At 32.0% G+C, this 17,887-nt stretch overlaps 1 protein-coding gene across 2 annotated transcripts in view; it reads left to right on the top strand.

Annotated features, from left to right (window-relative positions):
- Positions 1-17,887, top strand: part of PKNOX1 (PBX/knotted 1 homeobox 1) — a 156,727-nt gene that overhangs the window by 124,189 nt on the left and 14,651 nt on the right. For both annotated transcript variants that reach the window (XM_023498863.2, XM_003763382.4), the window contains 3 exons: positions 2,249-2,377; positions 6,417-6,493; positions 12,009-12,181. In XM_023498863.2, the coding sequence (XP_023354631.1) occupies positions 2,249-2,377; positions 6,417-6,493; positions 12,009-12,181 (379 nt within the window). The remainder of the gene's footprint in view (positions 1-2,248; positions 2,378-6,416; positions 6,494-12,008; positions 12,182-17,887) is intronic.

The following is a 17,887-nucleotide window of genomic DNA, read 5'->3' as shown; positions in this document are numbered from 1 at the left end:
TCAGAGTTCCAGGGACTGTCCTTTAGAGCTGGTACAGATATCACCACAGCATCTGAATTGTATACTAACTTATCCCTAATTTGTTGCATAACCATCTCAACTTTTCTGCTCATGAATCTTTCTGATGTCCCTACTTAATTTCTCTTATGCAGTTCTTTTTTGGTCATATATTGTAGCCCAGTCATGTCCACCATTTGGCTGTACCAGTCATTTAGAAATTATGGCATTCTATGATTTAAAACTATAGTATCTTCAAATGAAAAAATATTCATGCTAAAAAAATGGGACTTTGTTTCAAGGAAGAAAAGCAAACGTAATTAAAAACAAAATCTAAGCCCTTTTCTTTCTATTCAGTTCTGGGCTCAGATTATTTTTCACATCTAGTTCAAGATATATGTACTGAAAATCTATGGATTTTCCACCAAACTGCATGTAATAATCTCTATAAGAGGCTTTCTTCATTTACTTATTTTGTCCAGTTTTTAATAGTTAGGCAGGATTTTTGTGATAATGTTCTAAATGTGACTATTTTAGGAGGCTCCGCAATGTTAGGGGTCTTTGAATTGGTATATTGTCATCCAAATTAAAGGGCTGTCTGGAAGATTTTTCCATCTGGAGGGAATCTCTTTCTTCCATTTGGAGTCTGTACTTACATAACTTCTGTGACAAAAGCAAACATCTTTGACAACACTATCTTTTGACTACATGCCTTGATTTATATTAGTAATCAGAAGGTTGTTGAGCAAATTTTTCTTTGCCACAATTGTCAGGGGTCTTGTATGATTCTGACATGTGTCCCTTTCCCAAACAAAGCAACATTATGCCCTTTTCCTGATCTGGCTTAATTGTGTTTCTCACCATAATTTTCATTAGTTGGTTTTTCTCTCTAATATCTCTTGCTATACTATAAGGTAGATACAGCTCATGATCTTCCACCATCTTTACCTGTAGGATTTTGCAAATGAGTATTCAGTCTGAATCTATCTTGGCTGTCATATCTTTTGTCTCTGGAAAAATGCAAATATTGGCTGGCTAAAGCAAGTTTCTGTCTCTTTTGTTCTTACTATAATGTCTACATTGGTTTTACTTCCTTAGGAAATGAACATAGATTATTACTTAGATGTATTATTTTAATGATTTTGTATTTTCACCATCATTGCTTGTTTATTATAGATCAAGTTCAAATTTGCTACTTTTATGCATTATATTTTCTTTTCATGGTCTCATTTGAGAATTTTTTTTTAAATTTTAGTTTTGACCTATCTGTGTTTGGATTACACATGAATAACTTGCGCAGAAATCACTCTTAAATCATTGAATAGGCATTACCTCTTTTTAAAAAAGAGCCCTTTTTAAATTTTTTGTTATATGAGTGGGGGATGAGGTAAAGTGTAGGGGAAGGTAAAAGAAGGGAGAAAGAGGAAGTTAACAGAATAACATGGAGATATAAGTTTGTTTGCCACTGCCTTTGAAAATGTCCTGTACAAAATCCATGTATAAAAGATATTCCCTATATATGATGAAGACCTTCAAATATTCATTTTGATTGTGGTATGCCTTAGGCAAAGTAGTTCTGCCTAACTATCCAGAATAGAATAACCAAGTAGATGAGGAATATTGTTTATAGATTGTAAGAGTAGAAATATAGCAGTGCTGTTATCTAGTCTGATTTATAGCTGAATAGACAGCTTGTTTTACTGATCTATGAATTGTGTTATACAGACATTAAATATCATTGATGAGCAGAGCCCAGAACTGAACATGAAGAAGAGAACAGATTTAATTGCCTTTAAAATATTTTTCAAGATCCAAACCATTTTATTTTTGAAACAAAGACTCATCAAATTTGAATGAGCCACTTCTTTTTGAATGTGCCTAAAATATGAGTAAATAAGCTATGAATACATAGTTAAAGTCATATTTTATTATGTTATGACTAGAATACATGAGTCCTTGTTTACTGAACATGAAAACTATTTCATGTGCTCCGAGGACTATTTATCTTTATAACTACATTTGTGGCTGTATTTTAGGTAAGGAGTTTCTTATATTATTAACATCCTTATCCCTATCCATGTAAACTGTTTAAAAAAAAACAACAACCTGTATTATTGCAAATACAATGTTTAAATGATAGTAATCCTTTTTAGTCATAAGCATTCTATGTAATTTTTAAATCAAAGTTTTAGTGTATGTTATGCATGTAATTTTTGTTGCCTTATAACATTTTCTTCCACTTATCTAAAAGCTTCAGTTACAGTTAAACCAAGATCTCAGCATCTTACATCAAGAGGATGGCTCATCTAAGAATAAAAGGGGAGTTCTACCAAAACATGCTACAAATGTTATGAGATCTTGGCTCTTTCAGCATATAGGGGTAAGATTTTTGTGATTTTGTAATCAAATTTTAGAAGACTTTTTGGAATAATAGTTTTTTTGTGTGGCTTGATATGTATCATGAAAGAAAAAAAATTTTTTTCACAGACTACTAGACTTAATTCTAGAAATTAGTACTTTTAGAACATTAGTAAGTTTTGGAAAGGAATTATAAATCATGAAAATAACATCCTTAAAAAACTAATCAAGGAAATTAGACAAATTGATTTTTTTAAAAAGGGCATGGGAAATTTTATATGCATATGGGTTTGTAAAAATTACAATAGTATTCTAGATTTATTACATAGGTACTAAAAAAAGGAATAAACATAATTGGAAGGTGGTAGGCTTAATTAGTGAAGACTGAATGGACAAGATGTATACTGATCAGGGTCTTGAAAAAGAAAGAGTAATGTACTATTTGCCTATTTTGGATGAAAGCATATTGTAGTATAACTGGCAAATGTGAGTTTACTTAGCAGGTTTGCTTGACTGAAATGTGTAGTCTGTGACAAAAATTAATGTTCCCATGCTTATTTCACATGTATCTTCCGTTTTCTCCCAAAGATTTGGGAAGTTCGTTGTGGAATGATGATTTATATTCTTTTGTATCCCAGAGCAAATTGTTCAAAATAGTAAGAGCTTATTAAGTATGCAATGATTGAAATAATGTGAATGATAAACAGTGTGTTCAAATTTACTTTGTTATGACTTAATTATCATAGTTCAAGACTATGATAATTTTCTATATATTAAGAGAGTTTAGTTTCTGAGAGGGCCACTATGCTGACAGCCTTCAACTCTTCCATTCTGTTCATCCCAGAAGCAAATTCTCTGGTCTAGTAAGATTCGTTCAAGGCAAGATGGTAGGATGAGGTAGTAGAAGACCTGAGTCCAAGGTAACTCAGTTTGCTACAGACTAATATCCAAGTGAATTTTTAAAAATGAGACTAAGATCTTGATCTAGGAGCAGAAGAGCAAAGATTCATAAGGCCTTGAAAAGGGAAAGAATTTTCCCTGGATCCTTCAAAATTTTTGGGTCTATGATCCAGGTAACTGGGTTTTCTCTAGCAAGGAACATCTGTGGTTTAAGTACTCTACAGATGACTCACTTGACAGAAGTGTGTGACCATCATGGAACATTCACATACTGGGATACAATGATCATTGGAGTTGAAATTCTCTAACTGACTTAAGTCCAGGGTAGTTCCTGCAATGGTAATTGTGGCTTCTTCATTAAATGGCAAAACTCTTGTTTCCTAGGTCTTGAGTTTCAGTTGCAAAGCTAATAGAATTAGGGAAGCAAAGTTCCAAGGGCACTGTATTTTTATTGCTTCTCTCCTCCTCCTTGGAGTTAACCTTCTATATAAGATATTAAAAGCTTTCTGACCTAAAATTTATTCCAATTCTACTAGTCAAAAATTTATTTGGGTTAATTGTACCTGACATTTATTCATTTTGATATCTTAGTATGATTAACTTAGCTCAAAACAATGTGGTAGTGATTGTGGTGGCAGAGGCAGAAAGACTTTGGGGGAAAATAAGAACAAAAGATTTTAGTGCAGGAGTGATAGAGAGAGGCCTGGATGGTGCCAGTACTACACAGTTATAGGAGAAAGCTTTTACTATTCATAAAGCAGAATGAGAGGAAAGTGTAAAGTAGGGTACTCAAAAGAAGGAACAGTATGTTTTAGTTCAGAAAAGGAAGGGACACATGAAAACTTCAAAAGGAAAAAAAATTGCCGCTTAAAAATTCTGTCTAGGATTGGCTCTGCCTTTCTAAAAACCAGTGGGAAGAACTGACTTCATAGAGATTGGGGGCCATCTTAACTCTTCCCTTCAGAGAGTGAGGTGAGTAGACCCCATGGTTTTCTTCACCCTTAGAGAATCTGAAGTGGCAATCAAATTCTCAATCATTCATTCATTAAATATTATAGATTTACAGCATAGAAACATGGAGGAAAATACCAAGAAAAATAAATCATTAAAGAGCTTAGAATCTAAAAGAGGATATGACTCTTTTAATCCTAGGAATTCCACTGATACCTGTCCTTCTCTTCCTTCTCCTGCTCCTCATCTTTATCCTCCTCATCCTCCATTTCCCAGACCTAATGACTTTTGAGAAGTTCTCTCTTTCTTCTCTGCCCCCTATCTCCCTCTCTGTTTCTGTGTCTTTTATCTACCTAAGTTAACTGATTCTGATGAACTGGACAGAAGCCTAAAGTTTATATTTTATAATGATGTTCCATGCATTGAGCAAACTAATTTACTCATGTTGATACTTTAGTTAATTTAGTTAATTTAGATGTAGTAGTGATCATGGTAGCAGAGGCAGGCAGAAAGACCTTTGGGGAAATAAAATTAGAATAGTGTTTTCAGTTCTCAGAAAACAGAAAATATATATTAGAGTACTTTTGGTTATGTATGGCCTTGTTTTTAAAGAGAGCATTAACAGTAAGTAAATTGGCCATTTAAAAAAGTACATTAATAATTGTACATCAGTGGAATCCATTTATCTGAGTGTCTTAAGAATAGAATCAAATTTAAGATAAAATTGTTTCCCCATTCCCTGCCAACTACAGTAGTTGTATAGGATACAGTTGGTCTTGAAATCAGGAAGATATGGGTTCAGGTCTACTTCTGACCTATACAGAAAGTATCACTTAACCTTTCCTTCTAATTCCCTGTTTCTTCACCCCACTATTCCCAGTCCCTACTCCACTCTTGCTCCCTTCCACCAGGCAATTCTCTAAGATTCTGTGTTGTAAAACAGTTGTAGATTTACATTGGTAGAAGGACTTTCCTTGCGGGTAGTTACCTACAAAAATATTTTTGCACATAAACATATGCATACATGTAATAGCAAATAGTGTTGTATAAATTATATATCTATATATGTGAATATATATTTGTAGGGGGTGTATATATAATGAAATATATACACATATAATATACAATGAAATTTTTTTTGTTTCAGATACAAAATTGCCAATACCATCTATTTTTGCTAATACAAGTTTTATGTTAAAAAAAAAAAAAACTTCCTTCCTTCCTACTTAATCTCTACAGCCTCAAGTACTGATCCTTGTACTATTTGTTCTAGAGGAAATCCTATCAAAGGTTCAAATATGAAGTCTGATCAATTACTCGTTATTTTTTTCTAAGTGCTCCTGATTTTCTGCCCTACTTCTGCATTCAAGTTTATCTAATGTGTTAAAATTAATGCCCTCTCCTATCCTATGTTTCATTCTCTTTCCCTTTCCTTAGCTACCAAAAAAAAAAAATGCATCTTTTAAAAAGTTGGAGGAACTAACTTTTTTGTGTAAGTCAGATAGAGAAAATTAATTCTTTACATTTTGCATTATAGAAAGCTGATTTTTATGTTATTCTTAGTAATTCTTTAATTTAAGATATCAAATTTTCTAAATGCTGTTTTAGATTCAAAATAAACTAATGAAAATAATGGTTTTTGTATTAATATTACTTAATTGACAGCTAAATAATTCATGTCCAAAGCAGATAGGGTTTTACATATTTAGTATATAATAAAATGGTTTTTTCATCCAGAAGCTAATAAATAATAACATCTAATTGTATGCAGAAATGTTTTTGTTTGGCAACATTTGAAGTGTATTCCTGGTTTAATTTTCTTTACTATCAACAAACAGAAATATTTATCATAATTTTCAAACTTCTTACCCTGATCAATTTACTCTGATTTTATTCATTTCTTTTATGTTACCAAACTTCTACACAGAAAAATAGACAATGTAATTTTTATCACATGTTCTGCTAATTATTGATTAAACTAACAACAGCTCTTAAGCAGCTATAAGAAGTATTCTGTTTCTTTGATGGTGTGCCTTAATAAAAATGGTGACATTTTGTGGGTAAAGCTAAAATTAGTTTTTGCTTAAAGCTTAATTGTTAATTGCCAGAACTTTATTAATAATAATTTGTATTTTATTTTTTACTTTAGTAATTCTTACATAGTTCCTGTTGTTACATTGAAACTTATTAGTAACTTAAATATTTTTTAGCATCCCTATCCAACAGAAGATGAGAAAAAGCAGATTGCAGCTCAGACCAACTTGACACTACTCCAAGTTAACAATTGGTAAGATAAAATGTCACTTTTTAAGTATTCCTTTGACTTAAGAGGGCTACTAGATGACTCTGGATAGAGTGCCAGATTTGGAGGTCAGGAAGAACTAATCTGGCCTCAGAGACGACTTTTGTGACCCTTCACTTAATTTTATTTGTCTCAGTTTTCTTATCTGTAAAATGAGCTGGAGAAGAAATATGAAACCTCCCAGTATCACTGCCCATAAAACCCCAAATGGGCTCATGAAGTGTTAGATAATAACTAAGACAACTCAACAACAACAAAAATGGTACGATAGGTACAGCACCAGTCCTGAAGTCAGGAGGACTTGACACTTAATATTTAACACTTACTAGCTAGGTGACCCTGGGCAAGTCACTTAACTCCAACTGCCTTACTTTTTTTTTTTTTTTTTTTTTGGCTGAGGCAGCTGGGGCTAAGTGACTTGTCTAGCTAGAAAGTGTGAAGTGACTGAGGCTGGATTTGAATTCAGCTTGTGAGTCCTGAGTCACTGTGCCATCTAGCTGCGCCTCCCCTCCCTCAATTTTTTAAGATAAATTTTTAAAAAGTTATTTTAAAAAAATGAATCCAGAAGAGTAAATAGTATAAAAGATTAGAAATCTGAATTCCTTTAATTTGGCATAGAGGGAAGATAAGGAAATAGAACAGATTCATTAACAGATGATAACTACATGTGTTTCCCATTGAATTTTTGGTATTTAATTTAACCCTTTGGACTTTTCAACCAGGGTGCCATTTTTCATCTTAGCATTTACGACCTTCCATAATCTAACTCATTTCTTACCCAGTCTCATTTGTCATCACTTCTCTCCATATTTTGTCTCCTAACTCTGGACTTTTTGAACTAGCTTGCCCAAGTATAGTCCCTTCAGTAAAATGTTAACTCTTTGAGAGTCAGTGATATATCTTTTGTTTCTTATTGTGTCTCTTCAAGCACAATAACTTGAACAAACAATAGATACTTAATAAATAAGTTTTTATTTAATTGAAATGAGTCAATTTCAGGTTTTCAAATGTACATTTATAGCTTAGTTTCCTGTATCTTCCAAATTTAAAAGCTGGGGACTGTGTTGATTTTAATAAATAATTGTGTTAATAAATAATACTTAAAAAATAGTTGATCATTTTCCTCTCAGCCCTTATCACTCCCCACCCCAGGGATTTCTTTCAAGCCATGCAATTTTTATATTAATTTTAATGGTATATTGTTTTCCCAATTACAAATAAAAATGGTTTTCAGCATTCATTTTTCTAAGATTTTGAGTTTCAATTTTTTTTTCTCGCTCCCTCTCTTAACTCTCTTCTCCTCAAGACAAACTGACATAGGTTATATTTGTGCAATCAGTTTTTAACATATTTCCTTATGAGTCATGTTAATAAAGAAAAATCAGAACAAAAGAGAAAAAAGAAAACAAGAGTAACAAAAAAGAAAAGTACACACACAAGAAAGCAAAAGTAATAAAAACAATAACAACAACAAAGGTTTAAATAGTGTCTTTCCATCAACATTCAGTCTCCATATTTCTTTTTCTGGGATGTGGAGACTATTTTCCACCCAAAGTCTGTTAGAATTGTCTTGGATCACCATATTGCTGAATATGTCATAGTTGATCATCACATAGTCTTGCTCTTACTGTGTACAATATTTTCCTGGTTCTGCTCACTTCACTTAGCACTAGTTCATATAAATTTTTCCCGGGCTTTTCTGAAATCAGGCTGTTCACCATTTCTTATGGAAAAATAGTATTCCATTACATTTCTATATCATAACTTATTCAGCCATCCCCAATTGATAGGCATCCTTTGAATTTCCAATTCCTTGCCACCATATGAAAAACTGCTCCAAAAATTTTTGCACATGTGGATCTTTTCCCTCTTTTATGATCTCTTTGGGATACAGACCAGTAGTGGTACTGCTGGATCAAAAAGTATACACAGTTTTGTAGCCTTTGAGTCATAGTTTCAAATTATCAAGCCATACATTCTTGATTTTTCACTCCTGAACACAAATATGAAAAGCCAGTTTCCCTTTAATAGCGACCTTGATGCCAAACAGGACTCTTAATGTTGGCAACCTTGTGGAGGGAGTTAATTTGAAATTTCAGAAGGAAATATTCTTACACAACTTAAGAAATTCAAAAATTAGGAAAAGAAGGGATGATTCAGGAGAATTGAGTTGACTAGTGTTGTGTGTTGTGTGTTGTGAATAATGTTTGTATATAATAGAAATTCACACTTTAAAGATATGGCAATTTTTCCAAATGTGTGGTTTTAGCCTATAGAAAAATGTAGGCAAAAAGATATATTCTGCACTAAATCTTTTAAAAAAAATTATAAATGAAACATGTTCCAGGTTTGACTTCTTTACCATTACTAAATGACAGGTCCTACAACTTCAGAGTTTTTTAAATTCACAAATAGTAATAAAAATGCCTGTTTCTTCCCTAATTTACTAAAATTATACTCATCCAACTTCTAAGTACACATCTAGTTTTATATTTTTCACTTTAATTATACATCTCTTTTTTAAAATCATACTTGTCCAGTTAATAATATATAATTTTCTTATTAAATTCAAATGGTTTGTATCCACAGATAGAGATTATCAGTTTGTGATAGTTCTTTCATAATAAAATTAAAATTCATTTTAAAAAAAGATGACAAATTTTGCCATAAATAATTGTCAGTATCTTCATACTTTAACTAAACTTAAATTTATAAGTAACTGGAATAAGTTTTAGAAAGTTTATTCTCCCTATAATTTACAATTCCACATAAGGCCATAAGGAATAATTTTTTTTATAGAGTATTGCATTAAATATTTCCATTATTATGAAGTGTGATTTGATTCACTTAGAAATAAGGAATAATTGAATGGTTTCTTATTACAATATATTATCAACATTTTATTTATAATATGTTGAGTATGCTATTTGAGGTTATATTCTTACTATAAAACTTTATATATATATTCAGTATAATATTATTCTTATTTCATTAGAGATTGATTTTGTAAATTTACAGTTTTTGTAAAACAGATAAAATTTTAAATCTATTTTTAGGTTTTCTTTTTCTTCATCTGATGACTATTAATGTTTTCTGAATTGTCTTATTGTTGTTTTGCATCAGAATTGCTTGATCAAAGTTTAAAAATAAATTCTGAATTAAATCTCAAAGAATATTTACTTCTTTCATTCTTTTTGGTTTCCCTTTTCTTTTCAGAAAATCCCCCAATTGCAATGGAAACCAATTCAGGAAATGGCTTTATTAATATTAAACAAGTGATAGATGTTGAAAAATAATAGTAGAACTTTTCACTTGAGTAATTGTTAATGTAATATAGAACTTCCATGGTATCTTTATTCCTGGGAACGAGTTTTTTACTGTATCTATGTTAAAAAGACAAAACTTTTTTCTTTAAAAAAAATCTGTGGTATTACTTTAATTGATGATAATAGAACAGTATATAAGACAGTTTATTATTTTCCTGTTAAGAACATTAATAATTAACTCATCATTTTGAATGATTCTTTGAAATTATTAAGTACCTTCCCTAGAAGTATCTTTTGGAAGATCAATAAGTCATAGTATTGAAAAGAATCTTAGGAGACTATCTTGATGTATGATTTTTCTCAAAATATCCTTGATTCATAAAGCCTCTCATATTATTTTGGATTAGCTATGATTTTCAGAAACCTCAACTTCAAAGATCTTAATTTTTATTTAAAAATTTTTTAACATACGGTCATATAATATGCCAACTTAAAAGATATTATTTTTACTTAAAATTTTTATAACTTTTTAATATTATATTTACCTAATATGTCCAGATCACATAGGAAAAAAGTTAAGTAAAATTTAATTTAAATAACTGATAGTGTTTGTGACATTCTAAACCCTTGATCTCTCACCTCTCTGCTGAGAAAAGAGAAATGTTTTCTGTTCCATGGGACCAAAGTTAATCATTCTATTTAATCCAACTTGTTTTAGAGTTGTTTTTATTTATATTATTATGTCATTGTTCTCTTTGTTGTCTTTTTTATTTAGCATCAGTCCATGGGGTTATGGAAGAAGAGATTTAGTTGCAAGACACTTCTTACAGATCTCATATTTCTCTAAAATTTTCATTTCTCACAACATAGTAGTATTCAATTATATCAGCATTTAACATAATTGCTCAACCAACCATTCCCTTGTTGATGAGGTGTTTTTTTTTTTGTTTTTTTGGTTTTTTTTTGCAACCACAAAAAAGTTCTGCTACAAATATTTGGGTATATACAAGATATTTCTGTTTTGACATTCTTGAGATATATAGATCTAGCAGTGGAGTATCAAGTGTGAAAAATTGAGTGAGTTTTAATTACAAATTGTTTTCTAAGATGATCACATCATTTCATAATCACTAAGGATGTAATTCCTCCATCATGGATTACTTTCCTCTTTTCTTATTTTTGCCACTTTTATAGATAGTGGAAATTCGAAGTTGTTTATGTTTTCATTTCTCTTATTAACAATTTAGAGGTTTTTTTACATGGTTATTGGTTGATTGTATTTCTTTTGAAAATCATTGATGACCTTTGGTCATTTCTTAATCCCCCAGAGGAATAACTGTTTATTTTACTTATATCAGTTTCCTGTATGTTTTGGATTTCAGAATTTTATAGGAGATACTTTTGAAGAAGAATAGATTTTCTCCCAATCAGCAGTTTCTCTTATGACTGTATTGGTTTTATTCTCACAAAAACTCAAAATTTTATAAAAATTGTGTGATTTTGATAAACATATTCCCTTTATTAATTCAGATTGTAATTCTATAACCTACAGATGACTTTTTCCCAATTTAGGTAAATAGGTCCTTAAATAGCAGAAATATAGTTCATCTTCAGACTTGTACTAGCCATTCTAAATTGTTGGACTTACTTGTCAGGATCTGTCAATGCTTGTATTTTCTTTCAAGCTAGATCAGTTTCATTCCACAATGAGGCACTGGAGTAGGACTTTAGTAGAGAATTCTTTGGAAGTGTATTCTTATATTGAACTGCAGAGTGCATACCTGCAATTTTTAACCCATCATTCCTGGGTTTGGCCTTTAGGGAACAAAAATAACTCTAATCACTCTTGCATATGACACTTTGTTATATGTTTGAAGCTTTCAAATATCTGCCCCTCTTCTCTTTACCAGCCTTTAATTTCCCAACTTTTCTTTAGCTGTTAACCTTAGAAATAACACATACATAGAATAAAAATCATATAGTAAGTGAGAAAGTAGGGAAATATCAGGACCTATAAAAAAGGAAAATATTTTGGAAACTTGTAGCACCATATGTTTGTAAGGTTTCAGGACAGGTTTCTCATGAGCTGTTTTTCATATATTATTATTCATATATTTATTGCTGTTAACAGTAATAAATAAGAAATTTGACTATGATAATCTTATATATTGATCTTGGCAGGGAACTTATTTTTTACGAATCATTCTTATCTGAAATTTTTATTTGATGATCAGGTTTATCAATGCCAGAAGACGAATTCTCCAGCCAATGTTGGATTCCAGCTGTTCAGAAACTCCAAAAACAAAGAAAAAAACAGCTCAGAATAGACCAGTTCAGAGATTCTGGCCTGACTCGATTGCATCAGGGGTTGCTCAACAACCACCTAATGAACTCACTATGTCAGAAGGTAAGAGAAATAAAAAGTCTTATTTTTTTTTTAAATTAATGATATTAAAAGTATTATAATGAATGTATAAATAAAGATGATTCGCAAGCCCCAGATGATGGCACTTTTTAAGAAAATGTCTTAAGAAAATTAGGCTAGTCAGAGTGAATATTCCCAGTCTTTAATTTGTCAAGTCTAAAAATTCTAAACTTAGAAATTATCAACATAATTAATCAACTACAGAAATGAATAAAAACATTAACTGCATAGGTTGCTGTTTGTTTTTAAGTAAACATTTACTCTGTGATGAAAATAATTCAAAGATCCTATATGCTTCTTCATCCTCTTCTGATTTTTTTTTCCTGTGTATTTCTTCAAATTTTGATGTTGCCTTCCTTTTTATGGAGTTATAGTCATTGTATATTATGTATTATTTTATTAGGGTGATTCAGTATAGCACTTCATAAAAGTCTAAATCTATTTCTTTGGTTTGTCCTTTCCTTTGTTGCTATGATGCTCTATTATACAACCATAAATAATTTAGTAATTGGCCCATCGTTGGAAGTAGTAATTTCCACTTTTGCCATTATAAATCATCTTGCAGTAACTATTTTGTAAACATTTTTCCTTTGAGGAAGAGAAAACGGTGACTTGGGTTGGGGTACTAGATCTCTGATTTCATTAGTAGAAAGACCTTCCAATTAGGAATATTCCTCTACCAATACAGATTAGCACTCAACCTTCAACTTAGACTTAGAGTTGCCTGGGGCCCAGAGAGATAAAATTACTTATCTAGAATCACACAACCAGTGATATGTCGGAGGCAGGATTTGAACAAAGGTCTCCAAGCTCTGAGGCTAGCTCACTGTCTCCTACATCATACTTGCCTCTAAATAGGAATTTTATTTTCCTTTCAATAACAACACAAAATCATATACTTTGAGAATTGAAAGGGCTCTCAGCAATCATCTAGTTCTATATTAGAAAAGGAATCTTTACTATAATTCTTACAAAAGGTCTTGCAATCTCGGTTTCATCCTGTGCTCCTCATGCTTTCTCTTATTTCCCATCATTTCCCAAGTCCTGTTTTTTGTAAGTTCATAATTTGTTTCATATATGCCCCCTTCTCTTCCATGACCATGGCACCCACCATGATGTTGCAGGCCCTCATCACCTTATACCTAGTTTATTGCAGTGGCCTGCTGGTTGGTCTCCCTGCCTCAAGTGTCTCCTCAATATAGTCCATCCTACACTCAACCATCAAAGTGATCTTCCTAAGTATGGATTTGACCATGTTACCTCCAGTTCAATCAGTTTCAGTGACTCTCTTTTTATCTCCTCGATTAAATATAAAATCTTCTATTTGATTTTTAAAAGTTCTTCATAACTGGCCCTTTCCAGTCTTCTTAACACCTTACCATATCCCTCTGACCTTCCTGCCTTCCCTCCCCACTCCTGAGTGTTGTGACCCAATGACACTGGCCTGCTGGTGTTCCATCTCCCGACTCCATGTCTTTCACCAGCAGTCCCCCATGCCGGGACTCTTCCTTTTCCTCTGTACCTCTTGCCTTTCGTGGCTTCTTTCAAGTCTCAACTAAAGTCTCACCTTCTGAAAGAAGTCTTGCTCAGTTCTCCTTAATCTTGTGCCTGAGATTATTTCCAATTTATACAGCATATATCTTGTTTGGACATAGTTGTTTTTGTGCTCTTCCTGCTCTCCCTACCCTCCCACCCCCACCCCCACCCCCCCAAAAAAAAAGACTGAGATCTCCTTGGGGACAAAGACTATTCAGCCTTGCTTAGCAGAGTCTCTGGCACTTAGCAGATGCCTAAAAATGTTTCTTAACTGGACCATAATCTTGCCTGTGAGGCAGTACTTTGAAAGAGCTCTATGGTTAGGAAATTTTTCCTAACTGCAAGCATAAATCTTATTATCAGCATTCAGCATGGTGCCTGACACAAAGTTGGTGCTTAAAAATACTTATTGTTACATTTTTTCAGAACCATGCCATACTCACATTCATCCCTTACAAAATATATGTCAGACTGTGTCTGGATTTCCTCTCTTTCTCTATCACAAATTCTAAGAAGGAATTTTCTATTATTTCAGTAACCAGTTCCTCTCTATTAGTGAGAAAGTAAAAATCAGATTAGATTCAGAATAGAATTTCCTCTTATTCTACCTTTAAAAAAAAATCTCAAAAAAGTGAGGGAGCAAGGGAAAGAAAGTCCTTGCCATCTCATTTAAGTTTATGACATCCTCATTATAGATAAACTTGAGATCTTCACTCTCCAGATTCAGTAGATGAAAATTGTTGAAGAGTGCAGAAGAGAGAGCACAATTTAATCTCACTAGTTTTAAAGACTCAGCCAATTAGTCAAAGAGGCTACCCCTATCCATAATGTAGGGGAAGAAAAGGACTTTGTGTTAAGCTCAAAAGACACACCCTCCCTGATGTTGCTTTCATGTTTAATGACCTGGGAATGTCTACATATAGCCCAAGTACTTGTAAATTTGCCTGAAATTCTATTAGTTTTATAACATTTCAATATTTAAATGAATACAATCTCATGAATATAGGTATTTCCTCCAGCAGTCTATATTAAAACCTATCAATCCTTTTTTATTCTTTGTAGTCCTTGTCCATATTCTACTGTAACTCCTTTTCAGTGAGACCATCCATCCAAAAGTTGAGATTTTTCTTTTTTCTTTTGTCATTATGTGGGTACAAATAATAATAAACAGGCTTTCCATTTGTTATTCTCCCTTGCTATATGATTGCCTCACCTCACTTTCTAGTCAAATATTTCTTGATATTGTATTGAAAAGATTACTGGATTTTTACCTAAGTACTGGAAAGTACCTAAGTTTCAGTTCTGGCTCTGCTGTTCATTTTGGTCATATCTGACTTCATGACCCCCCCCCCCTTTTTTTTTTTTTTTGGCAAATGCTGTGGTTTGCCATTTCCTTCTTCAGATTTTTTTACAGAGGAAATTTAGCAATGACACAAGGTTAAGCGATTGGATCAGATTTGAATACAGGAAGATGACGTATGGCATTCTATTCACTGCACCACCTAACTGCCCACATGGTATATCTGTAACCTTGGACAAATAACATTTTTTTCTTTGTATACATACATGGTAAATGGAGAAAGCAACTGAATGTTGCTGAATTCAAATCCCAGTTCTGTTCATTACTATCCAAGTAACCATAGGCAAAATAGGAGAACATTGTACACAGTAACAGGTTATGTGATGATCAACTATGATAGACTTTGCCCTTCTCAGTCATACTGAGAATTGTCTGATCCAAGACAATTCCAATTAGCTTGGGATAGAAAATGCCATTCAAAGCCAGAGAAAGAACTATGGAAACTGAATGAGGATCAAAACACATTATTTTCACCTTTTTGTTGTTGTTGTTGTTGGTTTGCTTTTTCTTTCTTGTGGTATTTTCTTTTTGTTCTGATTTTTTTTTCCAAATAAATAAATCATTGATTCTTTTCTTAACTTAAATGCAATAATCTTGTTTTTGCAGAAATGAGTCATTTTATTTTTTTTTAATTTTCTCGGTTCCTTGTTTGATTAAAAACATCTTCTACCCACTACTATGAAAAGTATATGATCTGCCTTCTAATTTTTTAATATCTATAATTACACAATATGGCAAATATGGAAATATATTTAAAAGTACTATATGTGTATAACCTATATCATATTGCTTGCTGTCTTGAGGAGGAGGAAAAAATAATTTGATATTCAAAATCTTACAAAATGATAACTGAAAACTATTTTTACATGTAATTTTTAAAAATTACATTTTTGAGGGGGAAAAGAACTTTCTATTTGATTTGAAAACTGCTAGATAAACTGAAAATCCAGCTGGCAAAATTAGGCTTAGACCAACATTTTACATCAGTTTCTAAAAGACATTCTAAATAGACATGTGACTTTAGTAAATTCTTAATCAAATAAGAAACCAAGAAAGTTTTTAACAAATGGATTATTTCTTTTTTTTTCTTTTTTTTAAATTAATTTATTTTTTATTATAGCTTTTTATTTACAAGATATATGCATGGGTATTTTTCAGCAATGACCTTTGCAAAACCTTCTGTTCCAACTTTTCCTCTCCTTCCCCCCAGCCCCTCCTTTAGACGGCAGGTAGACCAATACATGTAAAAATATGTTAAAGTTTATGTTAAATACATTATATGTATACATATCCATATAGTTATTTTGCTGCACAAGAAAAATCAGACTTAAAAATAAGGTAAAAATAACCTGAGAAGGAAATAAAAAATGTTCACACTCATTTCCCATAATTTTTTCACTGGGTGTAGCGTTCTCTTCGTTATTGAACAAATGGAACTGATTTGGTTCATCTCATTGTTGAAGAGATCTGTGTTGATCAGAATTGATCATATAGTATTGTGGTTGAAGTATATAATGATCTCCTGATCCTGCTAAAAAAATGGATTTTTCCTACAAAAACAAAATTAATCCATGTAAGTTAAGAAGAGAATGGTTTCTTATTTGGAAATCTAATAGGTAATAGTTAGCTAACAAATTGATATTACAATTTTGTCACTACTCTGAATAGAATCTTTATTAACCTCCCTGTTACCTCAAGAATAAAATACAGATTTTTTAGCTTTGCAGTTAAAGTTCTTCATAATTTCTCTCACATTTTTGCCTCATAGAGTCTATATTTTAGGCAATAGATATTCTTGACTTTACTAGAATTCAGTATTTCATCTGCCTCCGTGCTGTTTGTACCATGTTGTAGGCCTGGAATAGATTTCTTCCTTACCTATACATTGTAGTATAGCTCGCAACATTTCAGGATTGAAGTTGTCATCTAGATTAACCCACACCCAAAAATAGAATTTCCCACTGCAACATCTTCAAAAAGTAGTCATCTGGCTTCAAAGGGAATCCATTGCATTTTTAATAACTGTTTAGAAACTTTCTCCTTAATTCAAACCTAAATTTGCCTCTTTGCAACTTCCACCCTTTATTCTTAGTTTTATCCTCTGGAACACATCTAATCCCTCTTCCATGTGATTGTCTTCAGAGTACTGAAGCTATTATAGGCAGCTATTATATCTCCCCATCCATGTCAAACTGCCTGACAGAGAAAAAGTGCTATGTTAGGAAAAAAAAAGTCTCTACATTGTTTAGCATCAGCTATATTAGTAACAAATTTTATTTCACATGCCAGTTCCAAAGAGAGTTGTCTTCAAGGTCAAAATATGATATCATGTAATCATTAAAAGAAGTCTGAGTAACAGCAAGATCTGGTAGCTTTCTGTGCATTCTTAAAAATAATCTAACCAGCTATTTCTAAATTAGCATCTATATACAAAATGTAAAAGATCAGGATAATGTTGCTTATGCAAAAGAAACAATACTCAAAAGCCATTTATAGTGTAAATAAGACGAGATATGATGTACTTTTTAAGAATCTCCAGCTATAAGACCATAACCATTACAATTTCCTAAGCAGAAATGGCTTTGTTTTTTTGTTAAATTGTCAGAACAAATTTTCATTTGTGTTTATCATACTACTACCATGTAGGCAATTGTGCCTGACTATAGTTTGAGATCTTAATTTCTTAGATTTTAAATATAAATGCATGTATGAAGCTCTTTATAAATTTTAAGATACTGTATAAATGTTGGCTAATATTGTAATATCTCTAGTTCCCAATCTTTATATAATAT

This window comes from Sarcophilus harrisii, chromosome 3, assembly GCF_902635505.1.
Source record: "Sarcophilus harrisii chromosome 3, mSarHar1.11, whole genome shotgun sequence".
NCBI classification, from domain to species: domain Eukaryota; kingdom Metazoa; phylum Chordata; class Mammalia; order Dasyuromorphia; family Dasyuridae; genus Sarcophilus; species Sarcophilus harrisii.
This window is presented reverse-complemented; position numbering and strand designations above follow the sequence as displayed.